The 16,655-nt window shown below is 54.2% G+C and overlaps 1 protein-coding gene across 4 annotated transcripts in view; it reads right to left on the reverse strand.

Annotated features, from left to right (window-relative positions):
* Window positions 1-236: 236 nt before the first annotated feature.
* LOC131588980 (acid-sensing ion channel 2) overlaps window positions 237-16,655 on the reverse strand; it is a 409,841-nt gene continuing 393,422 nt past the window's right edge. For 2 of the 4 annotated variants that reach the window (XM_058858071.1, XM_058858072.1), the window contains exons 4-11: window positions 9,588-9,738; window positions 8,616-8,672; window positions 7,783-7,936; window positions 6,862-6,953; window positions 5,100-5,179; window positions 2,937-3,005; window positions 1,197-1,366; window positions 237-625 (exon numbers count right to left, since the gene is read on the reverse strand). In XM_058858071.1, the coding sequence (XP_058714054.1) occupies window positions 1,265-1,366; window positions 2,937-3,005; window positions 5,100-5,179; window positions 6,862-6,953; window positions 7,783-7,936; window positions 8,616-8,672; window positions 9,588-9,738 (705 nt within the window). In that variant the 3' untranslated portion in view covers window positions 237-625; window positions 1,197-1,264. Of the gene's footprint in view, window positions 1,367-2,936; window positions 3,006-5,099; window positions 5,180-6,861; window positions 6,954-7,782; window positions 7,937-8,615; window positions 8,673-9,587; window positions 9,769-16,655 lie in introns of all 4 variants that reach the window. The other 2 variants (XM_058858069.1, XM_058858070.1) reach the window with 2 other exon arrangements.

Genomic DNA, 16,655 nt, shown 5'->3' on the forward strand with positions numbered 1-16,655 from the left:
TCAGCAAAGAGATTCCAGAGATCCCAGCACATCCTGGAGATCCCCATCCCGGAGAAGACAGGGATGCAGCTGAGTGTGGCCATGGCACCACTCCCACCCCATCCGGAGCTGTGTGAGGATGTGGTGGGAGAGGAAAAGGAGGGATAAGGGATGAGGAAGAGCCCCGGGAAGGCTTTTCCTGGGATCTTCCTTCCCCCTGGGTATGTGGGCAAGGCAGGAATGACACAGCCTGGCCATTTCCACAAGACCAGCTTTAATATCAGTCAGGAGAATGAGGAGAAAGCACAGAATCCATGAATGGGAGAAGGAAATTCCAAAAATACCCCCCCCAAAAATTAAAAAAGAAATGAATGAACCCAACCCCACCCGCTGCTCCCGGGCTGTCCAGGCACTGCAGGTGGAGGAGCAGGACTGGGATGATCCATAGGGAGCCCCTGTGCCTCCTCTCCTGGGATGCTCACCTTGGGCTGAGCTCGGGATTCTGCCCAGCCTCACCCGGAGGACGCGGCCGGGAGAAGAATCTGAGAGCGGCGGATTTTGGATCTCTTTTATTCTAAAACTCTCAGCCTACGGCGGTGGGAATGGAGAATTCTGGGATGCTCCTTCTGGCACTGAAACCCAGGGACTGCAAAGAGGAACAGAGCTGAGAGAGGCAGCTGAGGGATCCTGTGGCCAGGATAAGCCCTGGCGTGCAGCGCTCGGGATATTTGGGATGCTTCCTTTGGGATCTGCTGCTGCTGCTTCTCAGGCTTGGACAATGCCCAGAAGTGTCCTGTCCCTCCATCCCGTGTGCCACGGCCCTCTCCAGCTCTCCTGGAGCCCCTTTAGGCATTGGAAGGGGCTCTGAGGTTTCTCTTCTCTGAGCTTCCCTTTTCCAGGTGAACGTTCCCAACTCTCCCAGCCTGGGAGCTGCTGCCCCAAACCCCCCAGGAGGAAAGGACAACAGGAGTCAGGTCCAAGGCGCCTCTCACTTTGGGCAGAGTATATTTAGAATTTATATTTTTATATTATCTTTATATTCTTTTAATGCATAGCGAGTTTTTCTTCTTTTTTATTTTTTTTTTTATTTTTTAATAGATTTTTTTAATAATTTTTTCCCATCTTTTTTTCCTGTATTTTTTTTCTTTTCCAGTATTTTTTCCCAGTGGTTTTTTTTTTTTTTTTTTCCATCTTTTGTTTTTCCCCCCGGTGCAAACCTGAGCTGGGTCCCTGTTTTCCCTGTGCAGTTTTCCTTCCTCGGGATGGGCACTGTGGTGGGGAGGGGTCAGCAGGCGATTTCCTCCAGCGTCCCCAGCGGGGCCTGCAGGGGCACGGTCACAGTGTGGCTCAGGCTCTCCGAGTGGTTTGGCACTGGATCACAGGTGCTCTGCCGATGGAAAAGCAGGGAATGCGTTATCCCAGGGCCCTCCCCCGCTGCCAGGGACCCAAACCCTTCGTGCCTCACACACTGGGGAAGGTTTGCTGGGTAAAGGAGCCACGACCCCAGGGGGCTCCTCGGAGAGCTTGGAAACCAAACTGCTGGGATTGGATAAAGGAACTGTCCTGGGTTGATTATGATGTTAAATTGTATCCCCATTCATCCACCTAGCCCAGAAATAGGTTTTGTATCCTTAAAACTTCATCTGAGAGTAAAAGTGAGCGGAGAAGAAGCACCGAGTCTGTTATCACAGACTGTACTTGCTCCCCCCGCATCCTGGGACAGGGTTTTGACTACAGCACAGACAGACAACCAGAGAGAGATCCCCTTGGATTTCCAGCTAGCCGGAGCAGAGAGATCTTCCTGGACTGTTTTCTTTCCCTTTTCCTTGAATGGATCCAGCCTGCTGTGGACTGGGGACTCAGGGGAGCACCGGGAGCTCGCACCCGTGGACTACCGGGGGCCCAGCCTGGGCAGCGGCATTTTCCAGCACCAGAGGGATTGAAAACAGAGCAAACACCCACAGGAGAGAGACCCTCTGAATTTGTCATCTCCTCAGTGCAGAGAGAGGTTTTGTAATCTGATATTGTTCATTCTTGTACTGGGTAGTGCTATGCCTGTTAAATAAACAGGCTTTTTCCACTTCTCTCAGAGAAATCTCTTCCCAAACCAGTTGGGGGGTGGGAGAAAAGGGCCACGTGGGTTTGCTTCCTGGGGGGAGCCCCATTGGAGGTTTTCTCCGAAATTTGCCCTAAACCAGGACAGGAACCCATCCTTCAACTGCCTCCAGGAATGCATCCACAGGAAAGCCAAACACAGCACAGACTCTTCCCTGGCTGGGTTTGGGGTGGGGGAGGCCAGACCCCACAGGAGCCCCAAAAGGAGGCGGGGAGGGGCTTTGGGGTAACCTCGGTCAGAGGCAGTGAGAACCCATCCTTACACCAACCCAGCTGTGGAGCCCCAGCCCTGGGAAGGCCAAATCCATGGGACATTCCTGTCAGAAGCAGCTGAGCGGTGCCATGATCCATCAAAGTTCCATCAAAGATCCATCAAAGACCCCCAAAGCGCTCCCAGCCTCAGTGCTGAGCCCTTGCACCACAGGACGCACCAAACCCGGCGGCTGCTCCAAGAGAAACCCCATTCCCTGGGATGGGCCTGGCTTCCCACCCAGCCCCAGCTGGAATAATCCATGGGATTCTGCTCCTGGGGGAACCTGCAGTACGAAGAGCAGCTGGAGAGGATCAGTGGAGCATTGTTGGAATCCACGGATGGTGATATTTTCCTTGTTCTGTCACTCTCTGCTCTCTTCACCTGTTTTTCATTTCTTTCCCTTGCTTTTACTCTCTTTTCTCTCTCATATTTACTGTCCAATAAACCCCAGACTATTGGCACTGGGGCCTGGCCCTGTCTGCACCTTAACTGGGGCAGAGGCATCTCTGATAATAATTTTAAGAACCAGATCCTGACACATGTGGGAAGAGCTCCAGCATCCCCCGGGAATTTTCCCTCCTCCCCTTACCACATTCTCGTCATGGCTCCCGTCCTCTTCCTCTTTTCCAAGAAGGTCCAATAATTTTTCCTTGATCAGCTGCAAGAAGAGGGAGCCGGGGTTAAGGTGGGAAGAGGCTGCAGCGGGATTGGGAGCACTGGGATGTGCTGGGTTTGGGGGTGCATTCCAAAGGGTTGAGAGAAGGAGGATGCTCCAAGGGCTGTGCCATGGAAAGGCTGGGAGAGCTGGGAATGTTCACCTGGAGAGGAGAAGCTCCAGGGAGAGCTCAGAGCCCCTTGCAGGGCCTAAAGGAGCTCCAGGAGAGCTGGAGAGGGACTGGGGACAAGGGATGGAGGGACAGGACACAGGGAATGGCTCCCAGTGGCAGAGGGCAGGGCTGGATGGGATATTGGGCAGGAATTGTTCCCTGGCAGGGTGGGCAGGCCCTGGCACAGGGTGCCCAGAGCAGCTGGGGCTGCCCCTGGATCCCTGGCAGTGCCCAAGGCCAGGCTGGACATTGGGGCTGGAGCAGCCTGGGACAGTGGGAGGTGTCCCTGCCATGGCTGGGGTGGGAATGGATGATCCTTAAGGTCCCTTCCATCCAAACCATTCCAGGATTCTCTTATGAGAAATAAACCCCACAACAATTCCATTTTTGGGACACTTTTGGGGTTCAAGGAAAGCTCCCAGCTCTGTGAGCTCCATTTCCCTTCCCAGCCCCCTCATTTTCCTGTTGCTGCAGGATTTGTCTTCTGGGGAAATCCCATAAAACTTGGGAAGTGTTACTGGAAAACTTCCACTGGGAGAAAAGAGAAATAAAACCAGAAGAACTGAAATCCTGAAATCCCAGAAAATGGGGTCAGCTCCTAAGGAATGTGGATCCTGGCTGGTACAGGGAAGTTTGGTGGGAATTTGGGACCATGAGGACAGAGCTCAGCAGAAGATCACAAAAAAACCTCTTTATGGTCAATACTTCCCCCAAACTTGGCCTATCCATGAAAAAAAACAACAACTTTTTGCTTGCTGTCATTCCCAGAATCTCTAAATATTTTGTCTGAAAACTCAAATTTTTGAGGTGCTGACCCCCTCTTTGTGAAACTTGAGCAGAGGGGAAAAACTGTGGATTTTTTTTTTTTAATTTTAAGGTATTTTATTCCTTTTTTCCTGGCTGGTGGGGGTTGAATATCAGGGAATGTGAAGATTTCCCTGCTGGGGCATCCTCAGGGAGCTTCTCTGAGGGGACAAAAATGAATTTTAAGCCCAAATAAGAAGAAAAAAATAAAAAGAGCATCCAAATCCTCCACATTCGACACATGTTATCTGCAGATGTCAAATAAAGGTGGAAACCAGAGAGGAAAATCCCAAATTTCCAGGGTTTCTTATGGCCTACTTAGGAAAAATCCCCAAGAAATCCAGGAAAAGGCAAATTTGATGAAGTATTTGGGTATCCAGGCTGAGCTCTAAATTCAGCTGCTGTTGCTCTCTGAGCTTTAGGCCTGGAATTTTTCCATATTTTTTATTCCTGGTTAATGGCAGCAATGCTGGAGCTGCTCAGGAGGGATTGGGATGGGGGGAATTGTCTGAAAATATAAAAATATAAAGTCAGCATCCCCAAAAAAAAAAGAAAATGAGAGGATTTGAAGTGAGTTCAGAGCTGGGATTGTGGGATTCCCTTCCCTGGAATGGGACGTGTCCCCAGCCTGGATTGGGACACATTAAACCAACAGCCATGGCCAACTCTCACATCCCATGGGAATAAAATTCCCTGTTCCCACCCTGAGATGGGGCTGTGGGAGAGCTGGATGAGGCAGGAGGGAAATACAGGATTTTGGGGGGCTCTGGGATCCCCAGGGAACAGAAAATTCAGGGATGAGGGGATCCAAGAGTGGGAAATCCTGGGCTGAGGAGCTCCAGGATGGGAAATCCTGGGCTGAGGAGTTCCAGGATGGGAAACCCTGGGATGAGGAGCTCAGGATGGGAAATCCTGGGATGAGGAGCTCTAGGATGGGAACTCCCAGGATGAGGACTCCAGGATGGGAAATCTTGGGATGAGGAGCTCCAGGATGGGAATTCCTGGGATGAGAGCTCAGGATGGGAAATCCTGGGATGAGGACTCCAGGATGGGAAATCTTGGGATGAGAGCTCCAGGATGGGAAATCTTGGGATGAGGGCTCCAGGATGGGAAGGCCTTACCTCGTACAGGTAGTCGAAGAGCTCGAGGATGGTGAGGATGCTGGCCCCGATGAACAGCCCCATCTGGCCACCAATGTCACCTGTGGGGACGGCACCGTCAGAGCTCCCGGGCACCGCTGGGCCCAGCCCCGGGAGCTGCCATCCTCAAAAACCTGGAAAAGTGCCCCCATCCCAGCACTGGGCCTGGCCCCTGCAATGGTTCTCCTGCTGATGGTTCTCCAGGAATCCCAATTCCCAGTCTGGAGAAGGTGCTGGGGAGAATGAATGTCCCTGGAGCCGAGGGAAAACTCCAGCCTGGCAAAAAGTGGGAAGGGAGGCGCCCTGGGCTTTTTGGGAAGCAACTCCTGCCTTCTGCTTGAGTGTCCCAGGGAGGAGGAGGAACCTGAGGAGATTCCCAGGGATCTGCTGGGAAGGTAGCTGGGATGTGGTGCTCTGGGAAGGCAAATCCCATGGATTTTGCTAGAGAACAGCCCTGGATTGAGCCCCAGAGCAAAGGCACCCATGGGTGAGGGGCGGAGGGGCCTTTTCCAGTGGTGTCCACGAGACACAGAGAGAGGAAAGAGGAAAAGAGTTTGGGAGCAAAGTGAACACCCAGAAGGATCCCAGGGGGTGTTCTGGATTTACACCACCAGGAATCCCCTGGAGGCTTTGAGCCTGGGAAAAAGGTTTTGGGATGAGACTCTTCCTGAAGCTCCAGAGCCTTGGGAATGAGGATCCTATCAGGTGCAAATGGGGTTTGGGTCAGAGAGGCCCCAGCAGCCTCCTCTTCCTCCCTGGAATTCCTGGAAAAGCCCCAGGAGGTGCAGAAGGGCTGACATGGGGACACCTCCGTGCCCCAGGGGTGACCCAGCTCCACCTTCCCAAGGTGCTGTGAGCACTGCCAGCATTCCAGAGGGATTTGGGGAGGCTGCAGGGCTCAGGGACCCCAAACCCAATGGGACCAACCCCAAATCTGCAGCTGGGACCCCAAAGCTGGAGCCGATTTGGGGCTGAGCAGCTCAGGGTGTCCTGCAGCTCTTCCATGAAGCAGCCAAAGGCCAAGGGCCCAGGCCTGGCTGGAAAAGGTGGATTTGAAGCAGGGAAGAGGTGATGGGAGCTGGTTTTGGGATGTTCCTGACACCCTGCACCATGCAGCACCCACTCAACCCCAAATCTCCAAAAGTGGGGAGCAGGCAGGGATGGAACAGCTCCAGAACCTTCCACCTCCTCCTCCTCCTCCACCTCCTGCTGGAAAGGATGGGTTTGGAGCAGGGAAGAGGTGATGGAGATGTGGTTTTGGGATGTCCTCCACACACTGCCCAGGAGGCACCACAGAGAGCACCCAGCGCCTCCCAACCCCAAATCTCCAAAAATGGGAGCAGGCAGGGATGGAGCAGAACTTTCTATGGGTCTCCTCCAGCTCCTTCACGAGGCATCCAAAGGCCAAGAGCTCAGGCCCAATTGGAAAGGATGGATTTGGAGCAGGGAAGAGGTGATGTGAGATGGTTTTGGGATGCCCTCCACACCCTGCACCACAGAGGGCACCCAGCACCCACCCAGCCCCAAAATCTCCAGAAAAAGGGATCAGACATGGATGGAGCAGCTCCAGAACCTTCCATGAACACACGGAGTATCCATGGGGACATTCCTGGGATCCCGTGGTGGGGTGAGGAAAGTAGAGATGGGGCCTTGCAGGGGGTTTCAAGGCTGAGGACCCCTCCTAGCCTCCCTCTGCCCCTCCCAGACCAGTAGAGACCCCAAACTGGTCCCAGTCCCCCCTTACCAAGTAAGGCTGCCACTTCATAGGCTTTCTTCTGCTCAATGGTCTCATAGTTGAGTGCTTCAAAAAAAATGTCCAGCACGAGAATATTCTCTCTGTGGAAACGGGAAAAACATCAGCCCAGGAGCCACTGGTGGCTCAGTCCTTTGGGATAAGGGAAAAATGGGATTTTGGGGTTTTATTCCCCTTTGTCTGGATTGTTCCTCTCTCTGGGGTCCTCAGAACCCCCAGAACTTGGAGCTGGTGCAGAGCAGGAGCTCAGGGCTCCTGAGGCTCTGGGAGCCTTTGGAGCAGCTGGGAAAGGTTTCTGCAGAATTCCTCAGGATTTTGGATCTCACTTTGATGGGAACTCTTTTCTTGGATGGTAATTCCTGATTGTGAGGGCACTGGGGCCCTGGCACTGGGGCCCTGCCCAGAGCAGCTGGGGCTGCCCCTGCATCCCTGCCAGTGCCCAAGGCCAGGCTGGAGCACCCTGGGACAGTGGGAGGTGTCCTGGGGTGGGACTGGAGGGACTTCAAGGTTCCTTCCAACCCAAACCACTCCAGGATTCCCTGATTCTGTGAAGCAGAATCCAAAGGATCTGGAACAACTCTCACTTCCCACACACAGCAATCACATGCCCAGGGCTGGGAGAGCTCCACAGCCTGAGGACCTCAGTCCAGAGATAAAAATCTCCAACAGGAGCAGCAAAACTGGGAAATTCTGTACTTTTTTTGGTGGGACTGGAGGATTCCCATGAGGACAATCCTTGGGAAGGAACTCAGGTTGTTCTACTGAGAAGAAATCAACCTCATCTCTTCCAGGTTTTCACTCTGCTCTTCCCTGGAGGACATCCCTGTGCTGGGGATGGATTGGCCAGGACTGGGCACTTTCCAGACATTTCCCTCCCAAAACCCAAAGGAATCCAGGTCCTCCCCCACTCACGAGATGTATTTTTCCGACTTGTTGAACTTCTTCTCCAGGTACTTGGCTGAGGTCTTGCTGGGGATCTTGACCATGGAGAGCTCCTTGTTGTACCTGGTGAGGTTACAGGGGGTCCTGCAGATGCAGTAATTGCTGTCCTTCTCCGCCAGGAGACCTGCGGGGCAGGCACGGAGCTCATGGAGCAGGGACACGGAATGGGTGGGATCCCAGGGAGCAGGGACACAGAGCAGGGTGGGATCCCAGGGAGGAGGGACACAGAGCAGGGTGGGATCCCAGGGAACAGGGTGGGATCCCAGGGAGCAGGGTGGGATCCCAGGGAGCAGGGTGGGATCCCAGGGAGCAGGATGGGATCCCAGGGAGGAGGGTGGGATCCCAGAGAGCAGGGTGGGATCCCAGGGAGCAGGGTGGGAGCAGACATTATCCCTCCCAGAAAGAGGCCAAGGGGTCACTCCTGGCCATCTCTGTCCCGGTTCATCCCAGTTCTCACCACCTCAGACAGGCCTCTTGCTGGAGGCCACACTGTCATCAACAACAGCTCGGAGAACTCATGGCTGAGTCTCCTAAATCCAGACTTGGAATGGGTCCCTCCATCCCAACGCCAGCCCCACAGGGGCTCCTGGGGCTCCCCTGATCCCGAGGGTTTCTGTGCTCATGGAGCCTTTTGCCCCATGGAGAACCAGGAGAAACTTCATCCCAGGGTGCATCCAGCACTCCCCAGCAACCTGGGGCTAACCCCAACCCCTCTCCAGGCTGCAGATTCCCCCGTTCCTGGCAGCCAGGAAGATCCAGGCCGCTGGAATCCCCCTGGATTCAGGGATTCCCCCGGTACTCACTGAGTGCGGGCTCTGCGCATTCCTTGTATTGCTCCGGGGTGCAGAAGGGAGCGTCCCCTGCAGGGACAGGACAAATCCATCACAAGGGGACACCGAGCTGTCCATGGGGACCCAGGGACCTCCCCACCCTGGCTGTCTCCACCTCTGCCTCCCACAGGGGCCTTTCCCTGCAGGAGCTGCTGGGAACAGTACCCAGGGTGGCACTGGAGCTAAAAAAGGTGGGATTTGATGATCCCAGAGGTCTTTTCCAACCTTAATCAGACCCGGGTCTCTCTTCCATGGCTTGCTCCTATTTCACAGGGAATCAGGGAATACCCTGAGCTGGAAGGGCCCCCCAGGATCACCCAGTCCCACTCCTGGCCCTGCCCAGACCCCCCAACAATCCCCACTGTTCATCCCTGGAGCGCTGTCCAAGCTCTCCTGGAGCTCTGGCAGCCTCGGGGCCGGGACCATTCCCTGGGGAGCCTGGGCAGTGCCAGCACCTCTGGGGGAAGAACCTTTCCTGATCTCCATCCCAAATCCCCTGGCCCAGCTCCAGCCATTCCCTGGGTCCTGTCCCTGTCCCAGGGAGCAGAGATCAGAGCTGTCCCTGGGGAGGAGCTGCAGCCCCAGTGAGCTCTGCCCTCAGCCCCCCCTGCTCCACATGAACAGACCGAGTGCCCTCAGCTGCTCCTCGTGTGGCCCCTCCAGACCCTTCCCCATCCTCATGTCCTTCCTTTGGACCCTCTCGAGTTCTTTGATGTCTTTTTTATTTTGTGGTGCCCAAAAGTGCCCCAGAGCTGAAGGTGAGGCTGCCCCAGCCCAGAGCAGGGCTGGACAAGCCCTCCCTCCCCCCTCTGCTGTCCCTGATTCCCCAGGACAGGGATGGTCCTGCTGGCTCCAGATCCAGCCTTTCCCAAAGGCCACGGCCACCTCCTTCCCCCAGCTGTCCTCAGCCCCTCCAGGCTGGCCCCGCTGTCCCCAGGCCCTGACCTGGCATGTGCACCATCCTGCAGTTGCAGTTCTCCACGATGTAGCGAGTCTCGCAGTCGATCCTGCAGGCCGTGACGCTGTACACCGGGAAAAACGCCAGCCCCAGCTCCGGGGAGCGGCACTCGCCCCACGGCGGGGGCAGGTACGTCAGCTGGGGACAGGGACAGGGACAGGACATCAGCTGGGGACAGGGACATCAGCTGGGGACAGGGACAGGACATCAGCTGGGGACAGGGACAGGACATCAGCTGGGGACAGGGACAGGGATGGGGACAGGGCCAGGGCAGGATATCTTCCCTGTCACAGGAGCTCCTCTGTTTTGGGGTGGCCACTGCAGCCCCTCAGGGTGTCCCCCCTCCCTGGAGCTCCCTGATTCCTGGGATAACTCACTCGGGACAAGCTGTCCCTAAGGAGCTCTCCCAGTCCCAGGTGACAGTGAACGTCTCGGGACTGGGAGCAGCTGTGGAAGGATCAGCTGGAATTTCTGCCTGGCAGACTCCACTTTACAAACTGGAAAAGCTCCACCAAACGTTCCCCAAGCAGGAAAATCTGCACATTCCCTGGAAATGTGGGGAGTTTTCTCCCAGCTGCTGCTCCCAGCCTGGCACAGGAATCCCTGGGGTTAAATCCAGGGGGAATCCATCCTTAAGGGCTTCCATGAATCCCTTCCTGGCCAAATCAGGGCTGAAACCTCAGGAAAAGCCTTTCCATCCACAGCCTTGATCCCATGGAAATGCTGAACTCATTTCAGACCTGGATTCCTGCTCTCGGTGCCACTGGAGCTGCTGGAATGCTGGGAAAGGCACCCCAAGGAGCCAGGAACAGGAGCAGGATGGAGGGAGCAATCCCAGCCCTCGGCCATGGACAGAATTAACGGGAGAGACTTAATTGGGTTCGATCCCTCTCCCTGCAGCCCCTCCAGATCCTCCTGAGGGATTCCCGAGGGAATCCCTTTCCTTTCTTCCAGATTGTCCCAGTTTGGGTTGGTGGGAAGGATCTGGGGCTGGATCAGCCCCGGGGTGTGGAGCTGCCCCCTCCACTGTTCCCTGCTGCCTCCAAAGTGGGAACAAACCACATCAAAGCAGCAGGAAAAGCAGGGAAAAGGCAGCAGGAACATCCCTGTCCTGGGATCCTGCAGGAATTATGCTCCCTGGCAGCTTCCCAAGGGCTCCTCTCCTGCTCCTGTGTACGGAAATCCAGCTCCAGCCTCTAATTGGGGGTGACAAACTCCCAGCCTGGCCCTTTTGCTGTTGTTAATAATTAATTAATGATTTAAACGCTTTTCCAACCCTCCTGATCCCGGCTTTCTCCAGGATTACTGGGATCAGTTCCCAGCTGGCAGGAGCTAAAAGGGGAAGGAAAAAATTGATTTGACTCCTTGGAAGCTGGATGGATCCTGCTTGTCCCAAATGCCAGGAAAAGGGGGGATGAGCTTGGAAAACCCACAGGGAAGGGATCCCAGGGGTGGGGGAGGATCAGCTCCTGCCACAGCCTTTCCCTGGCCACATTCCTGCCTTTCCACACTGCTCCTGGCACGGAGCCTCCCAGGAGCTGCCAGCATCTGCCTGCAGCCACAGAGGTCATTCCTTCAATTAATTGGAAGTGCTATCCTTGTTTTTCCTGCCTGTTTCATTTTCTCAAACAAGGAAATGTGGGAAAGATGATCCCAGCAGAGGTCAGGGCAGCTTCATAAAATCCTGGAACATCCTGAGTTGGGAAGGATCCCACAAGGACTGAGTCCAACCCTGGCCCTGCCCAGGATCCCAACAATCCCTGGAGCGCTGTCCAAGCTCTCCTGGAGCTCTGGCAGCCTCGGGGCCAGGACCATTCCCTGGGGAGCCTGGGCAGTGCCAGCACCTCTGGGGGAAGAACCTTTCCCTTCCCCATTTTCCTTCTGCTCTGGGATGGATCCAGCACCGATTCCTGCCCAGACCCTCTCACATGGCTGATGGCACCAAACTCCAGCGATCCCGAGGAAACCAGAATCAGAACCATCCTTAATGAGACCTTCAACAGCAGCAGCTTCATGGAATTTCCATCCCAGGCAGCTCCAGCCCTTGTGAAATGCTGCAAAACCCGGAGCAGCCATGGCTGGCTGATCCCAGCTCCCAGTTAATGGTGCTGGAATTGTCCCAGTTAATGGTGCTGGAATTGTCCATTTGCATCTCCAGCTCCTTTCCCATCCTGGCTGTTCCTTCCCATTTGCTCCCTTCCTGGGGATTTGGTTTTAAGGGATGAATTTGACCCTGAAAGCCCCTGGCAGCTCCCCTGGGGCAGAGCTCGGGGGCGTTACAGAGCCCGTGAGTGCCCAGGGAAAAATGGAATTTTGGAGCTCCAGGATCCTCCTTTGCAAATGCAACAGGAACAGCAGCACTGAAACCTCCTGGAGATCCATAAAAAGCCCAGGGAAGCCCCTCCAGAGCCTCATTCCAGGTTTGCTCCCACTCCTGCTCCCCCTGGTTGAGCTGGGCCTGTGGCTCAGGTGCAAAATCAGCCTTAAATTCCCAATAATGGGAAATTATGGAATTATAAAGGTTGGAAAAGCCCTCTGAGATCGAGTCCAGCTGTTCCCTCAAGGCCACCACTGCCCCTGTCCCCAAATGCCACATCCCCATGGATGAAATCCCTCCAGGATGGGGATTCCCCACTGCTCCAAGAAACTCTGCCTCTCCTCCTGCTCATTCCCTGCCACATCCAGAGGGAGCCAGACCATTCCCCCTCATTCCCCCTCATTCTCCCAGAAAATTCTGGCTGGATTGGTTGGACTCAATTCCCAAGCTCTGGCAGAGGTGCCCAGTTTGGGGGGTGGGTGGAATTGGCCTCTGAAGTTTTCCTGTCCTCACTTCTACACCTTTTTATAAAATCCTCTTTTCCACAGGACACAGGGGCAGCAGGAAACTCAAACCATTCCCTCATCCTTGGATCCGATGCTTCTTCCCGGCCTCCCTTCCCAATCTCTGCCTCTTCCAGGCTCTGCCTCATCTCCCTCCCTTCCCTCCCAACCCTGTTTTCCAACCAAAACCCCTCTCCCATCCTACAAATTCAGTTTTCTTCCATCTCCCACTTCCAACTGCTCCTGTGCCATGAAGGTTCTGTGGGACTGGTTTTATTAATCCTTTATTAATCCTTGTTGGATTAATTCAGAATTGAAGGATAAATTGGAAGGAATCCACTGGGAGAGTTTGTGGGATTGAGGGGAACAAAGAAATCAGGGGGCAAAGCTTTTTCCAGGAGGGGTCAGACCATGGGTGGGAGAAAATGCTTGGAGCAAGTGTTAGGAAACTGTAAAAAATTCACGGAATTATGGAATGGTTGGGGTTGGGAGGGACATTAAAGCTCATCCAGTTCCAACCCCAGGAACACCTCCCACTGTCCCAGGCTGCTCCAAGCCCCATCCAGCCTGGTCTGGGAGATTTCTGGGATCCAGGGGCAGCCCCAGCTGCTCTGGGAAATCCATTCCAGGGCCTCCCCACCCTCCCAGCCAGGAATTCCTTCCCAATATCTCATCTGTCCCCACCCTCTGGCAGTGGGAGGGACAGGGCAGGGGTAGGTGGGATATTGGGAAGGAACAGACATTCCCTGGACACACATTCCCTCTGTCCTGGCACCCATCCCTCATAAAATGACACCTCAAACATGGGAAATGTTCTTCAATTCCTCCTAATTCCCAAATCCCAGTGCTTCCACCCTGACTGCAAATCAGGCTTTCCAAGCCATCCCTGAATCCCATTTTCCTGCCTCTCTAATCCCACTCTGGAGTTCTGTAGTTCTGCTCTCTATCCCATAAAACCTTTGGAAGGGATGAGCCTCCAGAGCCCCATCAAACAACATCGTTCCAGCTCGGAACCTGGGGCTTCACTGAAGCCTCTGAAATTTTTATGGCCAACTTGGCAGGAATTGCCCTTTTCCAGGTGCTTCCCATCTTCCCTGAATGTTCTGCACAGCTCTGTTGGGAAGTCTGATCCCATTCCTGACAGAGGAGGTTTGGAAAAAGCCTGGAAAAAGGGAAGGAAGGAGGAATTTCTCTTTCTTCATGGGATCAGCCCTTAAAAATACGGATTTTAGTGTGTCCATCCAAGCCTTGGTCAGGGAAAAGGGGAATATTGCAGGGATAGTGCAGGCATAGTGCAGCTTCCCAAGGTCTGGAGGGGGAGATTCCAACACCAGACTCACCCAAAAGTGCCAGGAAAGGTGAAAATGGAAGGGGATCCATCCAAAGCTGGGAGTGGTGGGAGCTGAAGGGCAATTCCCAATTCCAGGGGTTCTGGCCTCCCTTGGGATCCCTCTGGAGGTGATGGATCCTTCCCAGCTCCCATTCCTGAGCACACAAACCTCACTCATCCTCTCAGGAATTGCCATGGAAACGCTCCTGGAGATCCCAGAGCATCCCTGAGGGAGGCACAGGGCACCGTGGCTGGGACGGGGCCGTGGGGGTTGATCCCGTGGGAAAGGCAGCGGCTCCGTGCTCCCGGATCCATGGGAAGGGCTCCAGCTCCTTTCCCTCGGCACTCGGGTGTGGAGGGGGATCCAGGGAGGATTTCCCATCCAGACCCTCCTGTTCTCATTGCAATCATCCATCGTGTGCTTCCCTCAGGGAGCTCAGCCTCAGTTCCCCTGAACTTCAGCGACGGGTCCAGTCTGAGGTTTCATGGAATCTTGGAATGGTTTGGGTTGGGAGGGACCTCAAAGCCACCCATTCCCACCCCAGCCATGGCAGGGACACCTCCCACTGTCCCAGACTGCTCCAGCCCCAATGTTCAGCCTGGCCTTGGGCACTGCCAGGGATCCAGGGGCAGCCCCAGCTGCTCTGGGCACCCTGTGCCAGGGCCTGCCCACCCTGCCAGGGAACAATTCCTGCCCAATATCCCATCCAGCCCTGCCCTCTGGCACTGGGAGCCATTCCCTGTGTCCTGTCCCTCCATCCCTTGGAAATATTCCCTATTTTTCCTGTGGCCCCTTCAGGTCCTGGAAGGTCACAGTTTGGTCACCCCTGGTGTCTCCTCCAGGATGAACAATCCCACTTTTTTTCAACCAGGAAACGTCTCCCTTGGCCACACATCCATAAGCAGCTTGGCCTCTTTAACTCATCCACCACATTTTAAGGACAAACCTCCTCCTGGAATTGCTTTCTCAGCAGTTTTTGTTGCTGGCTCAGCATTCCCAACCCTGACACTGCCAGGTCCCTCCTGGGACGCTCCAGAGGTCACTCCTGCATCAACCCCCAAAGCGGGAAATGCATCCCAAAGTGTCTCCTTGCAGGAACCACGGGGTGCAGCCACTGGAGGAGGAGCAAAGCTGATTTAATTCCCATTTTTCCAGCCTGGGAGCTCATTGTGAAGGAGATTTATTGAGATCCCAACCACGGAGCCAGAGCTGGCTCTGGACAGGGGATTTTGGGAAGCTCTGGGTGGAAAGCCAGGATTTATGCCCTGGTCCCAAGATGTGAATCCTCACTGGTGCTGGCAGCTGCAGCCCTGGGAAGTCAGAAAATCAGGAAGCAAAGCCCAGGGAATGCTCTGATTTCCAGAGTGGGATGAAGAAAAAAGGGAGGAATTTGAGCACGGCCACAGGAAATGATTCCAGAACCAGGAATGAAACCCCCATACCCCAAATTCTGTCCCACAGAGGATCCACAGCTCCCAACATCCCAAATCCTCCCCACTCCACATTTTTTATCCCTGAATAAAAAGCTCAGAGCCTGAGGCTGCTCTGAGCAGGGAGATGAGAAACCATCTCCACTTTATTCCTGGTTTTTTTTTTTTCTGGCTGCAGGATCATTTATTTTATGGCCCAGGGTATAAAACTCGAGGTTCAGGACCCCAATAACTTCCTGAGCTCAGTTCCTGGGGGATTTTCCTGGAGCTGTTCCACCTTTGGCTCTGCTTTATTAAAGGAGCAGCACAGACGGAGAGATTCAGTTGGAAAAACCCAGACTAAATGAGGGACTGGGACAAAAGCTGCACGTTGGGAAGGTGGGGGAAGCCCAGAAGGTCCCTGAGGGATAATTAATTAGAGGAAGTTATTAATGGCTGTAATTAGGTTAAAAATGACTTTCTGGGAAGAGGGATTGGGGTGGGAGCTGAATGCAGGAGATCCCTCCAGCTCTCCTGGGAAAAGTTTTGGAGGCCTCAGATGGTTCTAAACCAGTCAGAAAATGCCAGGAATGAGCCCTTCCCTCTCCCAACAGCAAAACTCTGGCAAAACCCCTGGAAAAAGGGACACCCTGGAGCTGAGAGTCCCTAAATCTGTTCTTCTGTCCTCTAAATTTCCCATGTGAAGGGGGCCTTTGGGGAGGGATGTTTCCCCTCTCTCTCATCTGGATGATGTTCTCCTGGTTAAAATTCTCATTTTTAATGGAAATATTGAAATAGGCAGTGCTGGCAGTGGGGTGGGGAAGGATTCCAGCAGCTGCAGCAAAGCCCTGGAATTTGCACCAATTTAACTCAAAGACATCAAGATCCTCTCAGGCTCCAGCTCCCAGCCCTGATCCCGAATCTTATCCAGGATGGGATTTTTAAGGAAGACAAATCGTTTCAATCACTGCTGGAGCTGCCAGGTGGGTCTGACTCGAGGAGCTGTTCCCAAAATCTTTGAGCATCAGGCACCACACGATGCCCTGTCCAGCCCTTCCCATCCCTGTCCATCCATCATCCATCATCCATCCATCCATCCATCCATCCATCCATCCATCCATCCATCCATCATCCATCCATCCATCCATCCATCCATCCATCATCCATCCATCCATCCATCATCCATCCATCCATCCATCATCCATCCATCCATCCATCCATCCATCCATCCATCATCCATCATCCATCCATCATCCATCCATCATCCATCCATCCATCCATCCATCCATCCATCCATCCATCCATCATCCATCCATCATCCATCCATCCATCCATCCATCCATCATCCATCATCCATCCATCCATCCATCATCCATCATCCCTCCTCCATCCATCATCCATCCATCCATCCATCCATCCATCCATCCATCCATCCATCCATCCCTCCATCCCTCCATCCATCCATCATCCATCCATCCATCATCCATCCATCCAT

This window comes from Poecile atricapillus, chromosome 27, assembly GCF_030490865.1.
Source record: "Poecile atricapillus isolate bPoeAtr1 chromosome 27, bPoeAtr1.hap1, whole genome shotgun sequence".
Classification (NCBI taxonomy): domain Eukaryota; kingdom Metazoa; phylum Chordata; class Aves; order Passeriformes; family Paridae; genus Poecile; species Poecile atricapillus.